The sequence below is a fragment of the Manacus candei genome, unplaced genomic scaffold, assembly GCF_025592945.1.
Source record: "Manacus candei isolate 608988 ecotype Guabito, Panama unplaced genomic scaffold, ASM2559294v1 h1tg000071l, whole genome shotgun sequence".
Classification (NCBI taxonomy): Eukaryota; Metazoa; Chordata; class Aves; order Passeriformes; family Pipridae; genus Manacus; species Manacus candei.
The window spans coordinates 9,282,274-9,301,149 of record NW_026138119.1 but is presented as its reverse complement, the minus strand read 5'-3'; the positions used below and the strand labels follow the sequence as shown (position 1 = coordinate 9,301,149).

Sequence of the window (18,876 nt, the reverse complement as noted above, 5' to 3'; positions counted from 1 at the left end):
ATTTATGATTTTCCTGAAGTTTTCCTAAGAAAACCATCACAGCCTGAGCTCTGATTCCTGGGCTTTCCTCAGCCTCACAACGGAGAAATAAGGAGAAGTTTTGCCTTATGTATGTTAAAAAACCAACCTTCTTCTTGCAGGTCATCGTGGGAAGTATATTTGAAGTTATTTGGGCTGCAGTGAAACCAGGAACCTCATTTGGCATCAGTGTATTGAGGGCACTTCGACTGCTGAGGATTTTCAAAGTAACAAAGTAAGTCCAGCTCCCTTTTCAGTCTCACAGCAGCCTTCTAGCACCATGTGAAATCTGGATTACCAACCCCACAGAAAGGAGGAGTGGTTTTGTTGATATTTTTATTTATTGTTATATATTTATATTTATAAACAATAAATAAATAAATAACCAGAAGCTGGAGGGAAAAAAAACCAAAACAATGCCCCAAACCCCCGTTTTTGCTGGCACAAAACCCCTGTCTGTCCTGACATCCCATTAGGTTGGTCCTGATGGGAGCAGAAGAGAACTGCAGATGCAGAATTACCCTTTTCCTCAGCTGGGCAATGGGGGTTTCTGGCAGCTGGAAATTTTGGGAGTTCCTGAGCCTGCATTTGCATCCACAAAGATTTTTAACAGCCCTTTCCCCCCCCCCCCCCCCCCCCCCCCCCCCCCCCCGCCAGCCTCGTGTAGAGGCTTTTCTGCCCTTGGGCAGAGAGTTCCACAGTGTAATGATGGGCTGCAGGAAAATATCCCTTTTTTGCTTTGTTTTTAAGCTTGTTTAGAACAAACCCCTCATTATGTTACCCCTTAGCTCTTGTGGTAAAATACACAAATTCCTTATTGACTTTCTAAGTCCCATCAGCTTCTCACTGTCCTTATCTGCTGCTCCTGAAGGATTTGGGAACTGGAAAACCAAATACCCTGGGTATTGCTGGCTGCTAAATCCTGGTGCCTGAGCCCCTGTGTTGACACAAATAGGCAGAGTTTTGCTGCTGCCTGTGCTGTGTCTGCTCTGGGCACGTCTGGGAGGCTGAATTTTCACTGGAGTGGTGTTGCCACAGCTTTTCCCTTGTTTTCGTGCTCCTGCCTCACGTTAATGTGCTCTGGCATCAGCAAACAGCTCCTGTGCCATTTAGAAACCCATCTAGAGCCATTTCTGCAGGCTTTCCAAGCCCTGGTGTGCAAATTGATGACACATTTAGGTGCCCCTGCTGTTGTTTTCCACCTTATTTTTTTCCACCGTTGCCTCCTCGGCTCTCCCTTCTTTCCATCACTCCCCTAACGCTCCTTGGCTTGAAGTAACAGGAGGAGGAATAAGAACTCCTGCCAAAAACACCCCTGGTGCACAACTGCCAGAAATAAATAAGGCCCAGGTGATGGCACTGGAACAAACCAATCACTGGAAGTCACCAGGTGCTTTGGCAGCTGTTTGAGGGCCCAGGTTTTGTTGGCTCTGGGGGGTTTGCTGGTTTGTACCTGTTAAGGATTGTGCAGATCCCAGATTTGTGTGTGATGCAGTGTCAGCTGTTGCACTCTGGGAAAAAGGGGCTGGAAACATTAAGTTCTGTGATTGTCTGGTAAAATAGGTGGGTACCTGCACCAAAAGTGTCACTGTAGTTTACCTTTGCACTAATCTTATGTATGGGAAGCTCCTGGTTTTGTAGGAAATTCAGAGCCATGAATCATCAGCAGATAATTTTATCCCCAGCTACTGAGATTTGCTGTGTCTGATTGTGTGTTGTGCTTTTTCAAAATTCTGGCCATTTTTGGAAGGTAAAATCTTATTTTTTTTGGTGAGTTTTGACTATTCCTTTTAGCCAGCAGGATCAAGGGATGAATCACAAGAAATGTTTAGGTTGAAAAAGACCTTTAAGACCTTCAAGAGCATCGAATTCAACTGTTCCCCCAGCACTGCTAAGGCCACCACTAATCCCTGTCCCCAAGGGCCACATCCACACAGCTTTTAAGTCCCTGCAGGGATGGTGACTCCCCCACTGCCCTGGGCAGCTGTGCCAGGCCTGGACAAGCCTTTCAGCAAAGAAATTTTCCCTGGTATCCACCCTAACCCTCCCCTGGCACAGTTTGAGGCTGTTCCCTCTTGTCCTACTACTCGTTCCTTGGGAGAAGAGATTTAACTTAACAAAGCCCAGGGCTCTTCCCCCTTTCTCAGGACATCAGTGACATTGTCACCCCCCTGATCCTGATGTTCCCTTGACCTGATTATGTGGAATTTTCACCTGACACGACAGGAATGAGCTCGTTGTGTGACCAGCAGCCACGTCCCTGCGGCTCCCACGGGATGATCCCGCATTATCCCGGCGTTGGAGCTGCACAGCTCAGTCCTCTCATGACTCATGAGAGCCACCAAAGTGCTACCACCAGGCACAGATTCTGCCCACACTCTCTCATTGCAGCCTTTGCTGTGAGAACACCCTGACCCTCAGGAGTTTCCTGTTTCCTTTTTCCATCTCTTCCATAGGAATTTCTCTCTGCAACTCCCTGCCCTGGTTTATTTTCCTTCCACGTTCAGCAGAAGCCAACTGCAGTCCCAGAATCCCAGAATATTCTCATTTGGAAGGGACCCCCAAGGATCATTGAGTCCAGCTCTTAAGTGAATGGCCCAAACAGGGGATTGAACCTGACCTTGGTGTTCTTAGAACCAAGTTTGAACCAACTGAGCTAAACTCAATCCTCCTGCTTTGGATAATCAGTGGGATGAGACCTTTTCATTCCCATGTCCCAAATCAGTGTAACCATGGACAGCAGATCCTGCTTTGGATAATCAGTGGGATGAGACCTTTTGATTCCCACATCCCAAATCAGTGTGACCATGGACAGAAAATCCTGCTGTGAATAATCAGTGGGATGAGACCTTTTGATTCCCACATCCCAAATCAGGGATGAGACCTTTTCATTCCCACATGCCAAATCAGTGTGACCATGGACAGCACATCCTGCTTTGAATTATCAATGGGATGAGACCTTTTCAATCCCAGTCTTAAATCACAGTGACCATGGACAGCAAGAGTTAAAAAGTGAAATTCCAACCGGCCTGAAAGGTGCCAGCAGGATCCACCAGGAGGGGATACAGATTGAGAGGGGCTAAAATTCAGCAGGGAGAACAAGGGCAAACCAGCTTCATGTGCTTGTCTTTGCCCTGGCAGAGCTGAACAGGGACTGGTATTGCAGAAATGCAGCTCCTCAGAATATCCTGGTGCTCTGGGTCAGGGTTTGGTGCTGTGCTATTCCAGGACAAGGCAGAGCCTCCAGCTCCCATGGATTTTGGGTCCAGTTGTGCTCCCTGTGAGGTGTGAAGCCCTTGGATGAGGCAGGTTTGGTCTGAAACTGTTGTGTCCAGCTTGGGAGAGCTGTGGGAGCAGCAAACCCTCCCTCTCCAAGGAGAGCAGCCCAGCCCCTTTTGCTTTGGGGCTGACCCTGGGCAGGTTTGGTTGCAACATTTCCACTGGAGATACTCTCCTGAGAGACCAGAGTTTATCCTGAAACCTCTGTCACTGTATTATGGAAGTAAATTTTCTTGGAATGGGAGTGTAAGATCCTACTTCTCCTGGGATGGACGTGGTTGTATCACCCCCAGCACAGAGGAACAGGGGGTGGTTCAGTCCTCCCAGCTACACCTAGGGGAAGGGAGAGGGGAAAACAAAGACAAAGGAAAGGGGATGGTGACTCCAGCTCTTAGCTTCTCTCCTTATCAGCAGATCTGACAAATCCAGGGGCTTCCTTCTGCTGGGGACCCACAGCCACACTGCAGGAATGAGCTCAGGGTGTGGAGCCATCCCCAAACTGCAGCAGGAGGACACTCAGGGCAGGCATTCAGCTCTGCAGGGCAGCTCCCAGTGCCAGGCAGTGGAAATGAGAGAAGCCAATGGAGACAAAGAGGGAAAAATTCCTCCCCCATGGCCTCAGACTCCCAACTTTGAGCAGAGGACACGTGAAATGGCTCCAAATCATTCCTTTCCCGCTGCCTGTTCCGATCCCATTGTTCCACAAGAATCTGGGTCCAAAAGGAGCTCGTCAAAGAGCTGCCCAGCTCTTTCTGCATTTCCTGACTCATTAGTTTTCCTGATATAACCCTCCCTGCCTGTTCTCAGCAGGGCAATAAAGCCAGGAAAGAGCTGTTTCTGAGACCCTTCCCAGCACTGCCATCTCTCCACATTCCTGCCTGTGGCTGTGCCAGGAGCTGCTTCTGGGCACAGGGGAGGCAAAACCAACCCATCTTCTGTATCTGGCCACATGTGACTTGGATGTGTCAGTCAGGATTCAGGCTGAGCCTGAATTCCCTCTTGCCACGTTGGAATTATCGTCCTGGATTTGTTCTCTCCAAGGCTCTGTCCTGGACACCTGAATTTCCCCACACCAAAGGCATGGCTGGGCACTGATGGGGGTGTGAAACTCCTACAGGAACGTTTAAACATGTGGGAATTTAAATCCACTGGTTGATACTGGGTTGGAAGGACACACCACAGAGATGTCCTGGTGGGAATGAGGTGTTTATTCCTGATTTGTGTGTTATGGAGAGCTGGATTCACTGTTCCCACCTTCAGTGTCACCTTCATGATGTCGGTAGACTTTTGACACCCCTGCTGATTCGGGGCATTTTAGTTCTCATCTGGCTGCTGTGCTGGATGAGAAGATGCCAGAAGGTCAAAATCTATACCAGGAAAGGGGGTAGAGGAGGAACTAATCCAGACATTCACTGCACACAACTCAGTGTGGGTGCACACACCCCAAGTGACCACCTCTGCCCTCAGGATGCTCCAAGAGATTTTCCACTCCCTGAGCCGTGTTTTCCAACAGCAGAAGGGAGCTTAAAGAGGCTGATATTCCTTGTCATTCTCCTCCTGTTTTATAATAAGAAAATCATAGAGTCAGGTTGGAAAAGACCTTCAAGATCATCAAGCCCAGCTGTTGGCCAGCACTGCCAAGGCCACCACTGGCCCACGTCCCCAAGTGCCACATCCACAGGGCTTTAAAATCCCTGCAGGGATGGGCACTCCACCACTGCCCTGGGCAGCTGTGCCAATGCCTCACCACCCTTTCCAGGAAGGAATGTTGCCTTAATATCCAACCTAAACCTCCCCTGGGCCACTTGAGGCCATTTCCTCTCGTCCTATCGCTCGGGAGATAATTCATATTAGTTTCTCACCAAAGGCTCTTCCCCCACTCACGTTCTCTCTTGGCTGCTCTGATCTCCACCACAGGTACTGGAATTCCCTGAGGAATCTGGTGGTCTCCCTGCTGAACTCCATGAAGTCCATCATCAGTTTGCTTTTCCTGCTGTTCCTGTTCATCGTGGTCTTTGCTCTGCTGGGGATGCAGCTCTTTGGAGGACAGTAAGTCTGATTATTCATCCTGGGGCTGCAGGGCTGGAAGGGTCACATCCTGCTGCACTCTCAGTCTTCCTGGGCTGCTGAGAAATTTATAGGAAAATAGTTCCTGTTCCAGTGTTTTACCTGGAGCTGAACTCTTCCCTAAGAAAGAACAACCCTAATTCAAAGCCCCCTTTGTCATCCCACAGTCCCCACATACCCCCATAAAGAAACAAGCCTGGGGAAGGCATCACTTAATATATTAAGGAAAAGGCAAATCCTTTCCCCAATATCCAGGGTGACAATATATTTATTCACTTGGAATATTTTTCTGCTGGAAAACACGGTGCTGTTGAATCTGATTATTCTCATTAGAAATGCCACTTGTGGTGAATTTTGCAGCACGAAATATCACAGTATTATCATTTAAACCCCAGCATCGATTCTGAAACGAAATAACACGGTTTTATTTGGTCTTTTTTTTTTTTTCCCCTCAGTCAATTGCTATTATATCTTTAAAATATTAAAAAGAAATTATCTACTAAGAGGGTAATTTCAATTTGGGCTTTCGCACCGGAGGACGAAAACTTCTTGGAATGGGTTGCTCGGCAAAAACCATTTGAGATTTGGATTGTTCATTTTAATTGTGGCTGCAAACGAATTTCGCAGCATCCGAATTTTCTCTGGGAATGAGATTGAGTTCCTGCTAATGGTCCTGTTGAGCACCTTCTCACAGACACCGTGTTCCCTGCTGTGCTTGCCTGGGCTGTTATTGCCAGGTGGAACAAATGCTGCTCCCTGACTGGGTTTCTGGAGCGTTGCAGGGGATTAGGAGATGCCTGGGAGCTGCTTGGCCCTCACTGCTCTGCTTTGGATCTCTCCTTTCTCTCCAGGTTCAACTTCCAAGACGAAACTCCGACCACGAATTTCGACACCTTCCCCGCCGCCATCCTCACCGTGTTCCAGGTAAAGCCACACCTTGGCCTGGGGCAGGGTTAGAAGAGGAATTCCTGGGCATCTCCCCTTGCTTATGGAAGGCAAAGAGGTCCTCAAAAATCTGTGGGGTTTAGGAAAGAAGTCCTTCCTTTTCACGTGTTTTGCTTCGCTGCTCGATCAACACATCATTAAAAAAATCAAATTAAAAATCGACACCGTGGAATTAAAGAAAAGTAGAACAAAAGATTTTTTTGCTAGGAAGAAAAAAAAAATTGATAAAATAGGTATTTCTGTGCTGTTCTTAAAGTCTGTGTGTGCCCAGGCTGTTGTCTCCCAGCCCTGGGATGGCAGCTCTGGCTCGTGGATCCTGGAATGAGCCAGTGCTTGACCTGCTGCACTTTTGCCATAATTTAATGAGCAGAGAGGCCTGAGGGAGCTGCAGGCAGCAGGGAAATAATGCAGCTTTTGGCCCAGTAATAACTCCAGAGAAGTTAATGCTGGGTGAGAATTGCCTTCCATGAGAGAGGCACCGGCCTCGGGCGGGTTCGCGAGAAGGCAGGAGGGACTCACAGCTCTGGGAGATGCTGGGATTGAAAAGCTTCATTTTGCAGCTGTTTTCTTTGTATCTTTTTTAAATACGATTTTTGTATTTAATTTTGTATTTTTTAAATACAATTTTTGTATTTAATTTTGCATTTTTTAAATACAATTTTTGTATTTAAAGAAAAAACAATTTTTTAAAAACACAATTGTTTTTTAAAAACAATCACTTTGAGTGTTTCAGTAAAAGCTGAGGCTGCTGCTCCGTGTGCAGGGGACCCTCCCAGGTCTGTGGAACCCACCCAGCATTTGTAACCTCGTCCCACCCAAATTCCTGGGGTGGGCTGGAGCTGAGGCTTCACCCCTGAGCCCAACTTTGACACAGCTCAGCGAGGTTTAACTCAGGCATTTTGTATTTCAGTGTCATGGCCCAAAAAGGGCAAAAAAAGGGGGGGATTGATGCCAATTTTTGGATTAACACAAAGAATCTAAAAGCAAACGTGCCCTGTGAGCTCTTCCCGTGGGTGTTGCTTCTCCCCCAGCTGGGAAGAAGGTTCTGCACTGACCTCCAAGATATTGCAAATTAATATTTGCCCAGGATTTGAGTGCTCACCCAAAAAAGGGCTTAAAGATACAAAAAGGTATTGCCAGCGAGCAGGAACTGAGCCCCAGTCAGGCTTGGGAATGTTGATGGGATTTTGCTTTGGGAATATGGTTGTCCATGAGAATATTTAGCTGAAATATTTCCTTGAGATAAAATACCCTGTGGGGTGAAGGAAAATGCTGTTGGGTTTAGGACATTTGTCCAGAATGTCAGAGCTGTGAATTAAAACCAGCAAAACCCATCAGCACTGGATTAACTGAGTGCAGCCTCCCACAGGCATTTGGATAATAATAATAATAATAATAATAATAATAATAATAATAATAATAATAGCAGTAACAATAATATAATTTTACATTACTTGATTATTATGCTTATATACCACACATAATATATTAATAATTATTATATAATATATATCAGGTGCAATATATATTATTAATAACCGTTGCATTAATTATATATTATTATATGATATGATAACAAAACAATAATGTTATTTTTATATTGATTATTATAATGATAATTATATTAGGTTACATAGAATTATATTACTATATTAATAGTTATTATATAATGTACCATTCCATATAATATAATATAATAATAATATTTATTATTTCAATTATATATTATTATATTATAACAATAGCATTAGTAATCATATAATAAATATAATAAATATAATATTATTATTTATTTGTTAAAATATGATAATAATTATGACAATAATAATAATAATAATAATAATAATAATAATAATAATAATAATAATAATAATAATAATAATAATAATAATAATAATAATATCCCAGAGGCATTTTGATAATCCCTGCTTTTGGTCCATCCTCCTCCTCCTCTGAACTACAAATTTTGGGTCAATGTTTGGGCTTTAGATTCCTTTCTAAAACCTCCCCTTCCACGTGCACATGGGACTGGATCCCAACACACACCATGCTGTGGCCTTTTCATTTCCCTTTTTTTTCCCCTACTAAACACAAAGACAACTTCCTATTTAGGAATTTGAGCTTCACATCCCATGGGATTGTTTGAATGTGCTAAAAGTAGCTGTTGTTTGACTGTGCCACAGCAGGCAAGGGAAGGGCTGCTCTGCCCAAAATGTGGTGAGCAGGACTGGCAGGAATGTTACACCCAGTGTCACTCAGTGATGAATGAGTGAGACTGGTGTAAAAAATTAGCATCAAGCATGGCAAGGCTTGCTTGAGACTGAGGTGTTTTCATGTGTTCTGATTAATTTTCCTATTATTCATGTATTTGTTAGTTAGTCCCAGGTCAATGTTCAGCTCTGCAGGGCTGGGCTGTGGCTCCTCCTGTCCCTGCACAAGGCCCCTCCAACTTCCCTCATCTGTCCTCTCTCATACAGTGGTTGTTGCTTCTCCTTAGGGGTTGGGGTTTTTTTTGTGCTTTGTGGCTGTCTGGGTCAAACTTGGGAAAACTGGAGAAGAACCTGTATTGTGCCAGCCCTGCGGTGGTGGTGGTGCCCAATGCCTGGCAGTGGGAGTGGTGCCCATCCCTGTCCCAGCTGAGCAGGGCTCTCCACACCCCTGAGGAGCAGGGCAGGGGTGGGAGAGGTGACAAAGCTACTCCTTGGGTACAGTGTGTGTGGGGTGGGGGGAGCTGAGCAACCCAAACCCTTCTGTAGGAAGGGGATGAGTGGAGCTGGAGCTGACAGAACTCCCACTCAGGGCATTAGAGCTCAAGAGTTTTCTTAGGATTATGGGAAGTGCCAGGAAAGGTGCTGTTGAAACCCGGTGTCTCTGCATGACTTGAAAATGGAGAGGGGGGAGGAATTGTGCTGGGAGTGATGTGTTGGAATGTGGCTTTTGCTGCTTCTGCCTGGGAGAGAGCCCTTGGGCAGAGCTGGGCAGCAGGCAGGGAACCCAGAGGGGCAGGATCATGCAGTCCAGCTCCTGGCCCTGCACAGACACCCCAACAATCCCACCCTGTCCCTCAGAGCATTGTCCAAACCCTCCTGGAGCTCTGGCAGCCTTGGGGCTGTGCCCACTGCCCTGGGGAGCCTGGTCAGTGCCAACCACCCTCTGGGGGAAGAACCTTTTCCCAAAATCCAGCCTAACCCTGCCCTTACACAGCTCCACCCATTCCCTGGGTCCTGTCCCTGCTCACAGGGATTGGAGCTGCCCCTCTGCTTCCCCACTTTACAAAGCCCTGGAATTCAGGATTATCCAGCTGAAAATTCCCTTGTTGCTGCTTGTATCCATCTCCCCTTGCCTGTCCATGTGCACCTTGGAGAAAAGTTTGGCACCCTCTTGCCTTTATCATTCCTGGAATGGTAAAACTGAAATTCCAGGAGACTTTGCTGCTCCAACATCCAGGAGCCTCCTGTGCTGAGGAGGCTGATTGAGAGAGGTGATTGATCTCCTCTCACTGAGAGAGGTGATTGATCTCCACCCTTTGAGGTTTGATTCTTTTCTTCATCTCTTCTCCAGGGAGAGAGAGGTTTGCCTTATTCTGTTGGGTTGGTTTTTGCAGCAGGGAGCAGGGATTGGAGGAAGTTGCAGACCCCAGAAGGGTTGCACCTTCACCATCTTTGCATCCCTCTTTTGGACCCTCTGAACAGCTTTAGATGTTTTTTTGTGCCGTGGTGCCCAAACTGCCCCCAGCCCAGAGCAGAGCAGGACAATCCCCTCCCTCACTGGGCCTGATGCCCCCCATGTGCTCACCCCTTTCTCCTGGGGAGCATTCCCAGATGGCATCACCCTGCCTGGCTCCCCCTGACCCCTCTGTCCTTCCTTTAAGTCACCCCCTGTTCTCCTCTCTCCCACCCCTGCAGATCCTGACGGGGGAGGACTGGAATGCTGTGATGTACCACGGGATCGAGTCGCAGGGCGGGGTCCGCTCGGGGATGTTCTCCTCCATCTACTTCATCGTCCTGACGCTGTTTGGGAACTGTATCCTTCCTCGGGTGCCCTTCTTGGGCTGCCAGAGAGACCTTATTTTGTTTCAGTTCTTACCCTTTTGCACTTTTTAAAACAGAATTATTGCTTTTTCTCCTTCCAGCCCCTGGGCTAAGGTGTGTAGGTGAGTTATCCAGGTTGGTGTCGCTCTTCTTATGGCAACGTTAGAAATTTTGATTTGATTTAATTTCATGAAATTTCATTTTAATTGTTACCTTTTACCTTGAGAATGTCCTACTGTGAGTCAGTTTATGTTTTCCTTGAGAATGTCCTATATGAGTTACTTTATATTTTACCTTGAGGATGTCCTATTACGAGTTAGTTTGTGTTTTCCTTGAGGATGTCCTGTTATGAGGTGGGAAAAATAACTGAAGTCAGGTCAGAGCAGGACCTCTGTACCTCAGACATCTTCACAGATGGTTTGTGGTTGGTCAGGGGAAGGAAGAGCTGAAATTGGGTTGGTGGGTAGATGAGGCTCCATTCTCTTGGTGCCTTTGTCTCCAGGGCAGCTCAACCAGCTGTGCTGTTCCAAATGCTGGAAATTATCCTGTCTCCACTTAGTGCTTAAAATTTAATTCTAGATCTTGGGTTTCAGGCTCTGGGGTTTCAGACTCATTCAGTCGTGGTCCAGGACTTGGCACATGAAGTGTCTGTTTTCTTCTGCTTCAAGATGAAAATCTCTTGAGGGCAAGAAGAAACTGGGGGCTTGTGCCTCCCCCAAAATGTCCCAGGGTGTCTGTGGGGAACCAGCAGCACTTTGATGTCTGATATGTCCTGACAGGACTAAGCAGGCAAGAACACAGTGACATGGAGATGGGATTTGGGAAGGGAGGATCTATTTTATACAGCACTGAGGCGATTCCCTGATGTCACATCTGGGTGTGATGAGTTGAAGCTGGAGCAGAGGGGCTGTGGTGGCTCTGCCCCTGCTGATGGAATTGCTCTGTGGAATTGCTGCCATTAAGCAGGTTCAGGATCCTTGGTGTGATGTTTGCTGCCTGCAGCCTCAAGCTGGAGTCAAACAGAGCAGCCTCAAAAATGGGACTTTAGAAACTGTTGCAGGGACAAAGCACCCAGCTGGTTTGTTTGTTCTCTGAAACAGGGGTAATAACTGAGCCTTGCTGCTCTGCTTGGGGGCCTGCCCAGCAGGGAGAACCTTCTTGCTGGTTACAGTCCCAGAGCTCATCTTTTCCTGGTGTTGTTTGGGCTGGCTGGGTACCTGGGAGGGAGGGAGGGGTCATGGGGGCAGCACTTGGGCTACGGACAGGGAGCTGTCACAGGGGCTGCTTCAGCTGAGGGCGAGATGACAGGAGATAGGGTGTCTCCAGCCCTTTCCTCTGTCTGAGATCCCTCCATTAGCATGAGGAACAGCGCTGGGGAAGAGCAGAGCAGACAGGCAGAGCTGTGCTTGTCACACCAGAGTGTCCCTGTGGGATTTATCCCATTATCCGGCGCTGTCGGAGCCGCAGCGGCCGCGGTGCCCGCCTGGCTGGGCAGCCACGCTCAGACATCCACCTCCCAGCCCCTTCCAGAAACACAGCCTTTGGAAAACTGGGTCAGTGGAGAGCTGGCAGGGAGGGAGAGCTCTAAATCCTCCAGGCTTGGCATTTGAAAATGAGATTAAGCCGTAATCAGGCTTGACAGCACAGCTGAGAGAGACTCTTACCCTGCGAGCAGCTCCGAGCCAGCGTTTTGGAGGAACGGGGTATTAATTCCCTGCCTCACCTTTAATTCAGACAGGCTTCTCCCTTGTCCTTTAGTTTTCATTAAAAGGGAGAGAGCAGGGGGTGTTCAAGGGCAGGCCATAAGGACCTGGCTCACCTGCTGCCACTGCCATGAGCTCAGTATTTGCCTTTGCTTGCTGTGACAGTGGGGAGGTGAAACCTTGTCCACATTCCCCTCAGATCTCATCCTGGCTTCCCCTTCTGAGGTGATCCAGGCAGTGGCTTTCGTGGCTTTTTCCCTGAGATATCTCCAGTGCCTCTGCCCTCCCCTTTACCCACAGGCACAGGATGGTGGCACAGCTCCCTGGGGCATTGCTGGGGTGTTTAGCAAGGAGGATGGATCGAGTTTGGATTCTTTAGTTCTCCGTGAGTCCTGCAGGGAGGGAGGAGTTCGCTGCAGGTGAGTTCCTCTGAGCACAGAAAGAGGGAAAACCTGGCTGATAAACAGTAACAATGCCCAGAAAACCTTCTGTAATTTCCTGGAAGGCTTCTTCCACCAACTTTTGAAGTTTTCCAACTTCCCTAAAGAGAAGCTGTGGCTGCCCCATCCCTGCAAGTGTCCAAGTCCAGCTTGGAGCAACCTGGTCTGGTGGAAGGTGTCTCTGCCCATGGCAGGGGGTGGAATGAGATGATCTTTAGGGTCCCTTCCAACCCAAACCATTCTGGGACTCTGTGATACTTCAGGTGATCAGAGCTATAAACCTCAGACAAACCCATTAATTCCCGTGGGGATTTACATCCCTGTTGGAGAATTAGAGACCCAAACTTAGTCTGGGAATATCAGCAGCTTTCCCAGAGAGTTTGTAAGAGCCTTTCTGCCCCACACAGACCTTTGAGCACTGTGGGCAGGAGGGGAGAACTGGGCTTAGGGTGTGTGGGGAAGGCTGAGGGGTTAAAGCTCTCCCGTGGGTGTTTTCCATGGGGATTGCAGCAGTGATTCCACTAAAGCCTGTGCTGATGTTTCATCAGCATTTGGGGAAGGTCAGGTCAAACCCTGCTGTCCAGCAGCTTTGTCTGTGGTGCTGGGAGTGAGCAGCAGGCACTCATTTATCCCTGAGGGTCTTACCAGGGACTCAGGTCAGCATTAACTGTCCAAACACAGCCAGGAACATCTGAAAATAAAGTTCAGTTTGCCAGGAAAGGAGAGCCCTGCATGGCTGCAGGAGGTAAAACAGTCATTAATGGCAGGGATGCTGCAGAGTGAAGGACAGGGGAGTGCAGAGGGTGGAAGTGTCTCAGCCTTGGGGTCACTTCCCAAGGAGACCCCACAGCCCAGGGAACACCATGAGAACACACTACACAGAGCAAGTCTGAGTTTTTGATCAGCTTAATTCTAGGCTAGAAACACAGAATCATATGATATCCTGAGCTGGAAGGATCATCAAAGATGATTAATTCTCCTTAAATTAATTATTAGATTAGATTAGTGTGACTTCATTGCTCTAACTTGGGACTTCATAAAGATCTGTCCACTCTGCCTTGCAGAACTCCTTCCAAAAAGCTTTAAAAATGTACCTTTTTTTAGTGCAATATGTCAAGTGTGGCTTTTCCATCCCTCCCCATACAACTGAATTTCTTAAGCAGGACTTTATGGTTTTATTTTCTTATATCACTACTGAAATCAGCCCAGACCCTTCTGGGGCCTGACCAGCAAAAGGCACTTAGGTTCCTCTGCTGGGAGAGGGTTTATTTTCACTTTGTGAACTTTGCCATTTTGAAGAGTTTGGGCAGAATGGATCAAATCTCCCTAGAGAACTGGAACTGGTGATTTTGGGTCATTTTGCAGAACCTGCTCTTTTTAACCACGAGGTTCTCTTTTCTCCTCCCTGAGCTGTTCAGGGCATCAGGATTGTTCTTTTCCATGCAGAAGAAAGGTGGGTTGGTGCTGATTTCTGCTGCTTCTCACTGCACCTTGGGATTCTTCCTTTGGCTCCATTTACTTTTTCGAGGGACCATGGCAAGGAAAAGATCCTGAAAGTTTGTTTTTCTAAGTCAGAAGCGTCTCACTTTATGTTTCCAGTTCCAGAGAGTCTGTGTGGAACCAGCTTAATGGAAGTGGTGTGATTGGAGGAACAGCAGGATTTGGCCCATTTGCTAGGAAATGACACCATGCCTGTATTCATTGTTGTCCAGTTAATTGATAAATGGAGGCATCTGTTGAGGGGGAGAAAAAAAAAACAACCTGCAGAGGAGCCTGAGAAGCAAAGCAGGAACTGCCTGGAGGTGCTGCCCTTCCCCTGGCCCTCGAGTGCTGGGCAGGAGATCCATCCTGGCACAGGCTCAGCCACCAGCCCTGAGCCAGAGCCTGGAGTTTGGGTGATATTTGGGAATCCCAGAGCTCTGCAGAAAGGGACTGGAGGACCTTTTTCTGGGGGCAGAGACACCCGAGTCTGCCAGACTGTGTCTGCTTGGAAACGGATCAAAACAGCCTGATCTGATAAAAAAAATTAATTACATTTCCAGTGGTTGCTTCTGTTACACGAGACACTCTGAGCATGTGTGTGTGGGAGGCAGGGGTAGGAAGACAGTTTTATTGCTGAGACATTTATTCCCAGAGTAGGAGGGCTGGAAGTGTTTCCAGCAGGTTGGAAGCACCCCAGAGGAAGAAACCCAAACACCCAGCACAGAGCAGCACCCCAGGGGTGCCTCAGCCCCCCTGTCTGCAGCCTCTGTCCTTCCACCTGCAAACCAGCCCTGAGTTCAAAGGAAATGGGGAAATGAATATATTTTTTAATGAAATATTGATCATCTTTTCCTGGGCTCTCTGGGATCGAGGTGCTCCCACCCACAGCACTCCCTGCCCTCCTGGAATGAGGGAAGGAGCAGTTGATGGGCATCACATTTCAAACCTCTCTCTGTCCCAGAGGATTCGTCTCCAAATGGTAAAAACTTCCATCCCATGTTCCATGAGATGGAGGAAAACTGAGGGATGACGTGGTTCCTGGCTGGAGAAACCCCAGGGCTCTGCATCCCATCCCCTGGGGGGCTTGGCAGTCAGGGAGGATGCAGATGCATCCTGAGGGATTAATACAACTCCTACTTCCCACTGTCACAGGCACAGGCCCCAGGTTTGATGGACATCAGGCTCTGGAGATGCTCATCCCAGCGGGAATTAGAGATGGGAATGCCTGGGCCTGGAGTCTTGGCTGAATTAGGTTCGGTAAAAGCTCTTGAGAGGGAAAGCAAACAGGCTTTGAGATCATTGTTTGGGCCAGCTTTGGTCCCTGCCTGCCTTGGGAAGTCCTCTGGTGCCATGGCCATGTGGGACCAGAGCTCTGCAGCCAACAGTGCCCGAGCCAGAGTGGAGTCTGCTGGGGCACGAGGGGTTCTGGGCACAGCCTTGTTTGGGAGAGACCACTGCAGATGGTGCCTCAGCCTTGCCCTGCTCCTGGCTCCTCTGCCTGCAGAGAAACCTCAGCTGCCTCCTCCAGGAGGTCTCCTGAGGAGTGGGAAGCAACGGAGGGGCACTGAGGCCAAGGTTTCCCAAAATCTCCTTGCAGGTTGATGGCACTCTGGGAGCTCATCCCCTGCCTCTCCTCCCCTCACAGGAGGGATTTGTGGCTCCCCCAGCTCACCATCCTCACCCCCTGTCCTGCCCTCACTCAGCATTGCCCTGAGCTGGGACAGAGCAGGGGACACTTCAACCTGACAGAAAATCCCACCCTGCTTAGGGTTGGGATTAAAGCTCATCTTATCCCACCCCCTGCCAGGGACAGGGACACCTTCCACCAGCCCAGGTTGCTCCAAGCCCCCTCCAACCCAGCCTTGGACACTTCCAGGGATGGGGCAGCCACAGCTTCTCTGGGCAACCTGTGCCAGGGCCTCCCCACCCTCACAGGGAACAATTTATTCCCAATATCCCATCTAACCCTGCCCTCTGTCAATTTGAAGCCATTCCCCCTTGTCCTGTCACTCCATCCCTTGTCCAAAGTCCTTCTCCAGCTCTCCTGGAGCCCCTTACAAATACCTGGATTAGTTTCCTCAAGTCCTTTCCTGGGGGACCTGCAGCTGGTCCCAGCCCCACGTTGGGCTCTGGTGGGGACCCTGCAGTGCAAACACAGAGGCAGCACTTGGCTGCTAAAGCATTTTGGATCTCCAGAGGGTCCATACTCCTGGGATCAACTCCATCCTCATGTCCATTCCCAATAGGAGGAGCAAACACAACTTTCCACAGCTCTGGAGTGAGTGACTCTCCTGTCACCAGGTAATGTGCAAGAGAAAAATACATTTTCTCCTTGGGAGAGTAATTTCAACTTGGTTTTGCTTTGCTTGCCCTCCTTTCCCAGGCACAGTTTCCTGATTTACAGTCGTTTCGGGGCCGTTTTGCAGACACAGAGCTGGAATGAAAACAATAAAACAACCCAGAGCTGAAATCATTAAAGTGGAAAAATGAAAATACAACATGAATAAATAATCAGAGGCCAACGTTCTGTCCCGGTGATCTAATGCAGGGCTGTGCAGAGGGACCAGCCAGGCGTGGGCACTGCCCTTGTTTAGCTGGGCTGGGTGCAATTTGGGCTGGACTAACAGGCTGTTTCCCTGCAGAGCTCATTAGCTGGGGCTGGGGGTGCTGCTCCAGGGCTCTCCTGGAGCTGGGGGTGAGCACTGAGGGGGGAGGATGGCCAGGATGCTCTCCTGGTCAGGGTGGAGGATGGCCAGGATGCTCTCCTGGTCAGGGTGGAGGATGGCCAGGATGCTCTCCTGCTCAGATGGACTTCAGCAGGACAAACCAGGATGGTTTTTTTTTTTCCAACACTGCAATCCAGCAGTGGCTGAGCTTCATCTTCCCTGCTATCCACCACCTTTGTGTAGCTCTGGGTATTTATTCTGCAAATATTGGCTTTAAAGTGACTGATTTCCTGCAGCTCCACTGGTGGTCCTTTTAAAGAATGGGGGGGAAATGAAGGGGTGTGTGGGCAGGAGTGGAGGGGCGGGTTTCCAGAGTGGAAAACCAGGGGCTGTGGTGTCTCTAGGGGTTGTAAAGCCCCCCCTGCTCAGCCCCTGTGTGTGTCCCCACCAGGGAGGAGATAAGTGGATGTCCAGCACCTCCTGGGCTGCAGAGCTCCAGGCAGAGGGGGTGGATTGGGAATGATGGCACAGCACTGGTGCAAGGGGTCAATCCATAATCCATAAATGGGAAAAGAAGGGTGGTGGCAGCAGAAGGGGGACAGTTGGCTGTGCCTGCTGGGTGAGGAGTTTTTCCTTATCTGCCTCCCAAAAGACACCCTCCTGAACGTCTTCCTGGCCATCGCTGTGGACAACCTGGCAAACGCCCAGGAGCTGACCAAGGTAGGGATGAGATTCCTGTTTCTTCCAACTCAGAGAGCAGCTGATGACCCCAAATTACACCTGATAATGAGCCTGCTCATGCCATATCTCTGTTCACCAGCTTTCCCAGCAGAGCAGGACCAGGAGGTTTATTCTTCTCAGGGTTTTGTTTCATTCCAGGCTCGTTGCAGTGAATATTTCGTGCCTTTTCCTTAGTTTTATCACAGAGTGGGCAGTGGCCATTGCTCATCTCACTGCTGTGGGGGGGTGCTCAGGCACTTCTGCTGTTTCCAAGAGCAGAGGAGAAGCAATTCCCAGGTTTGGGCTGAGCTGAAGCTCAGGATGAGCAAAGGCAGGGGTTGTGTCGCTGCCTTTGCGGTCTCGCACTCGTGTTTCTTCCCTTGCTGAGGTTTGGGGTGGATTAAAGAATTAAAATTTTCCAGTCAACCCCCTGGAACTTGCAGAGGGTGTTTGGAACACCCAGTGAAGGTGTTAAACCTTCCTGCCCCTCACCAGGGTAAGAGAAACCTGAGGCACCAACCTGAGCACAGGCAGAGAGCCAGGTCCTGGCAGGAGATGGAAATGACACTGATGGAACTTCAGTGTATGCAGAATTTTGGGTATAGATATATCTATATATATACAGATTTATATTGGAGTATCCCCTGTGGAGGAGATTTCTATTGGAGCATTCCCTATGGAGAAAAACTGGCAGCCTCAGGATTGCACAAGAAGCATTTCAAGTGCACTGCCCCTGATATTTGTATTATTTCATACTTTGGGTTTGCCATTGTACCACACTCAGACGTGTTTATGAGCAGCATGAGGGGTTTTTTTTTTGCACATTTTGCACATTTGCAGTTTGTTCTCACTGATAAAACCATGAACCCCCATTGCTGTGCTGCTGCTGCTGCTGAAACCTGGGAAATAAACTCTGCAACCAGCTTTTTTTTGGGTTAGAAAGCCAAAAATACTCTATTGCAGTGCTGGATGCAGGGGGATTATTCCTCAAAGCTTTCACGAGCAGCAACCCCCCAGCCCAGGTTATATCCATGGCAGTAATACATACTCATCACATTTATATTGCATGTTAATTATATTTCATTAATACCTGAATATATGCTAATTATTTCAGTGAACTTTTTTGGATACCAATAGGGGTCTTTCCAGGGGCTTTGGTGGTCATTTGGGTACATCCCATTCCCCAGAATTCCCTTTTATGCTCCTGGATCTTCTGGTGTATCTCCTTTCCATGGGAGTATCTCGAATATGTGCTCAGGTCATGCTGCACTTCTTTAATCATTCTTTGCTCCAACACTCCATCAATGTTCTCAAAACTAAGACACCTCCCAGGACATATTGATCACTAATATAAGTAAATAATGAAAATAGTAGCTGGCACAAGACTTACCAGTCATGGATTTAGGGAGCTACCCCAGGGCCCCCCTGATCTCTGGCATTTGTCCTGAGCTCTGTGTGGTACAAACCCAAGCATCAACCACAGACAGAGGGACCACACACTATTGGTAAAGGAATTTCCCAACAT

At 48.4% G+C, this 18,876-nt stretch overlaps 1 protein-coding gene across 5 annotated transcripts in view; it reads left to right on the top strand.

The window, feature by feature from the left end:
* CACNA1B (calcium voltage-gated channel subunit alpha1 B) overlaps positions 1 to 18,876 on the top strand; it is a 308,320-nt gene that overhangs the window by 184,402 nt on the left and 105,042 nt on the right. For all 5 annotated transcript variants that reach the window (XR_007907763.1, XM_051807855.1, XM_051807859.1 and 2 more), the window contains exons 14-18: positions 141 to 253; positions 5,215 to 5,346; positions 6,216 to 6,288; positions 10,215 to 10,332; positions 17,284 to 17,351. Coding sequence is in view for 4 of the 5 variants with exons in the window: in XM_051807855.1 (XP_051663815.1) it covers positions 141 to 253; positions 5,215 to 5,346; positions 6,216 to 6,288; positions 10,215 to 10,332; positions 17,284 to 17,351 (504 nt within the window). In the remaining variant the exon portion in view is untranslated. The remainder of the gene's footprint in view (positions 1 to 140; positions 254 to 5,214; positions 5,347 to 6,215; positions 6,289 to 10,214; positions 10,333 to 17,283; positions 17,352 to 18,876) is intronic.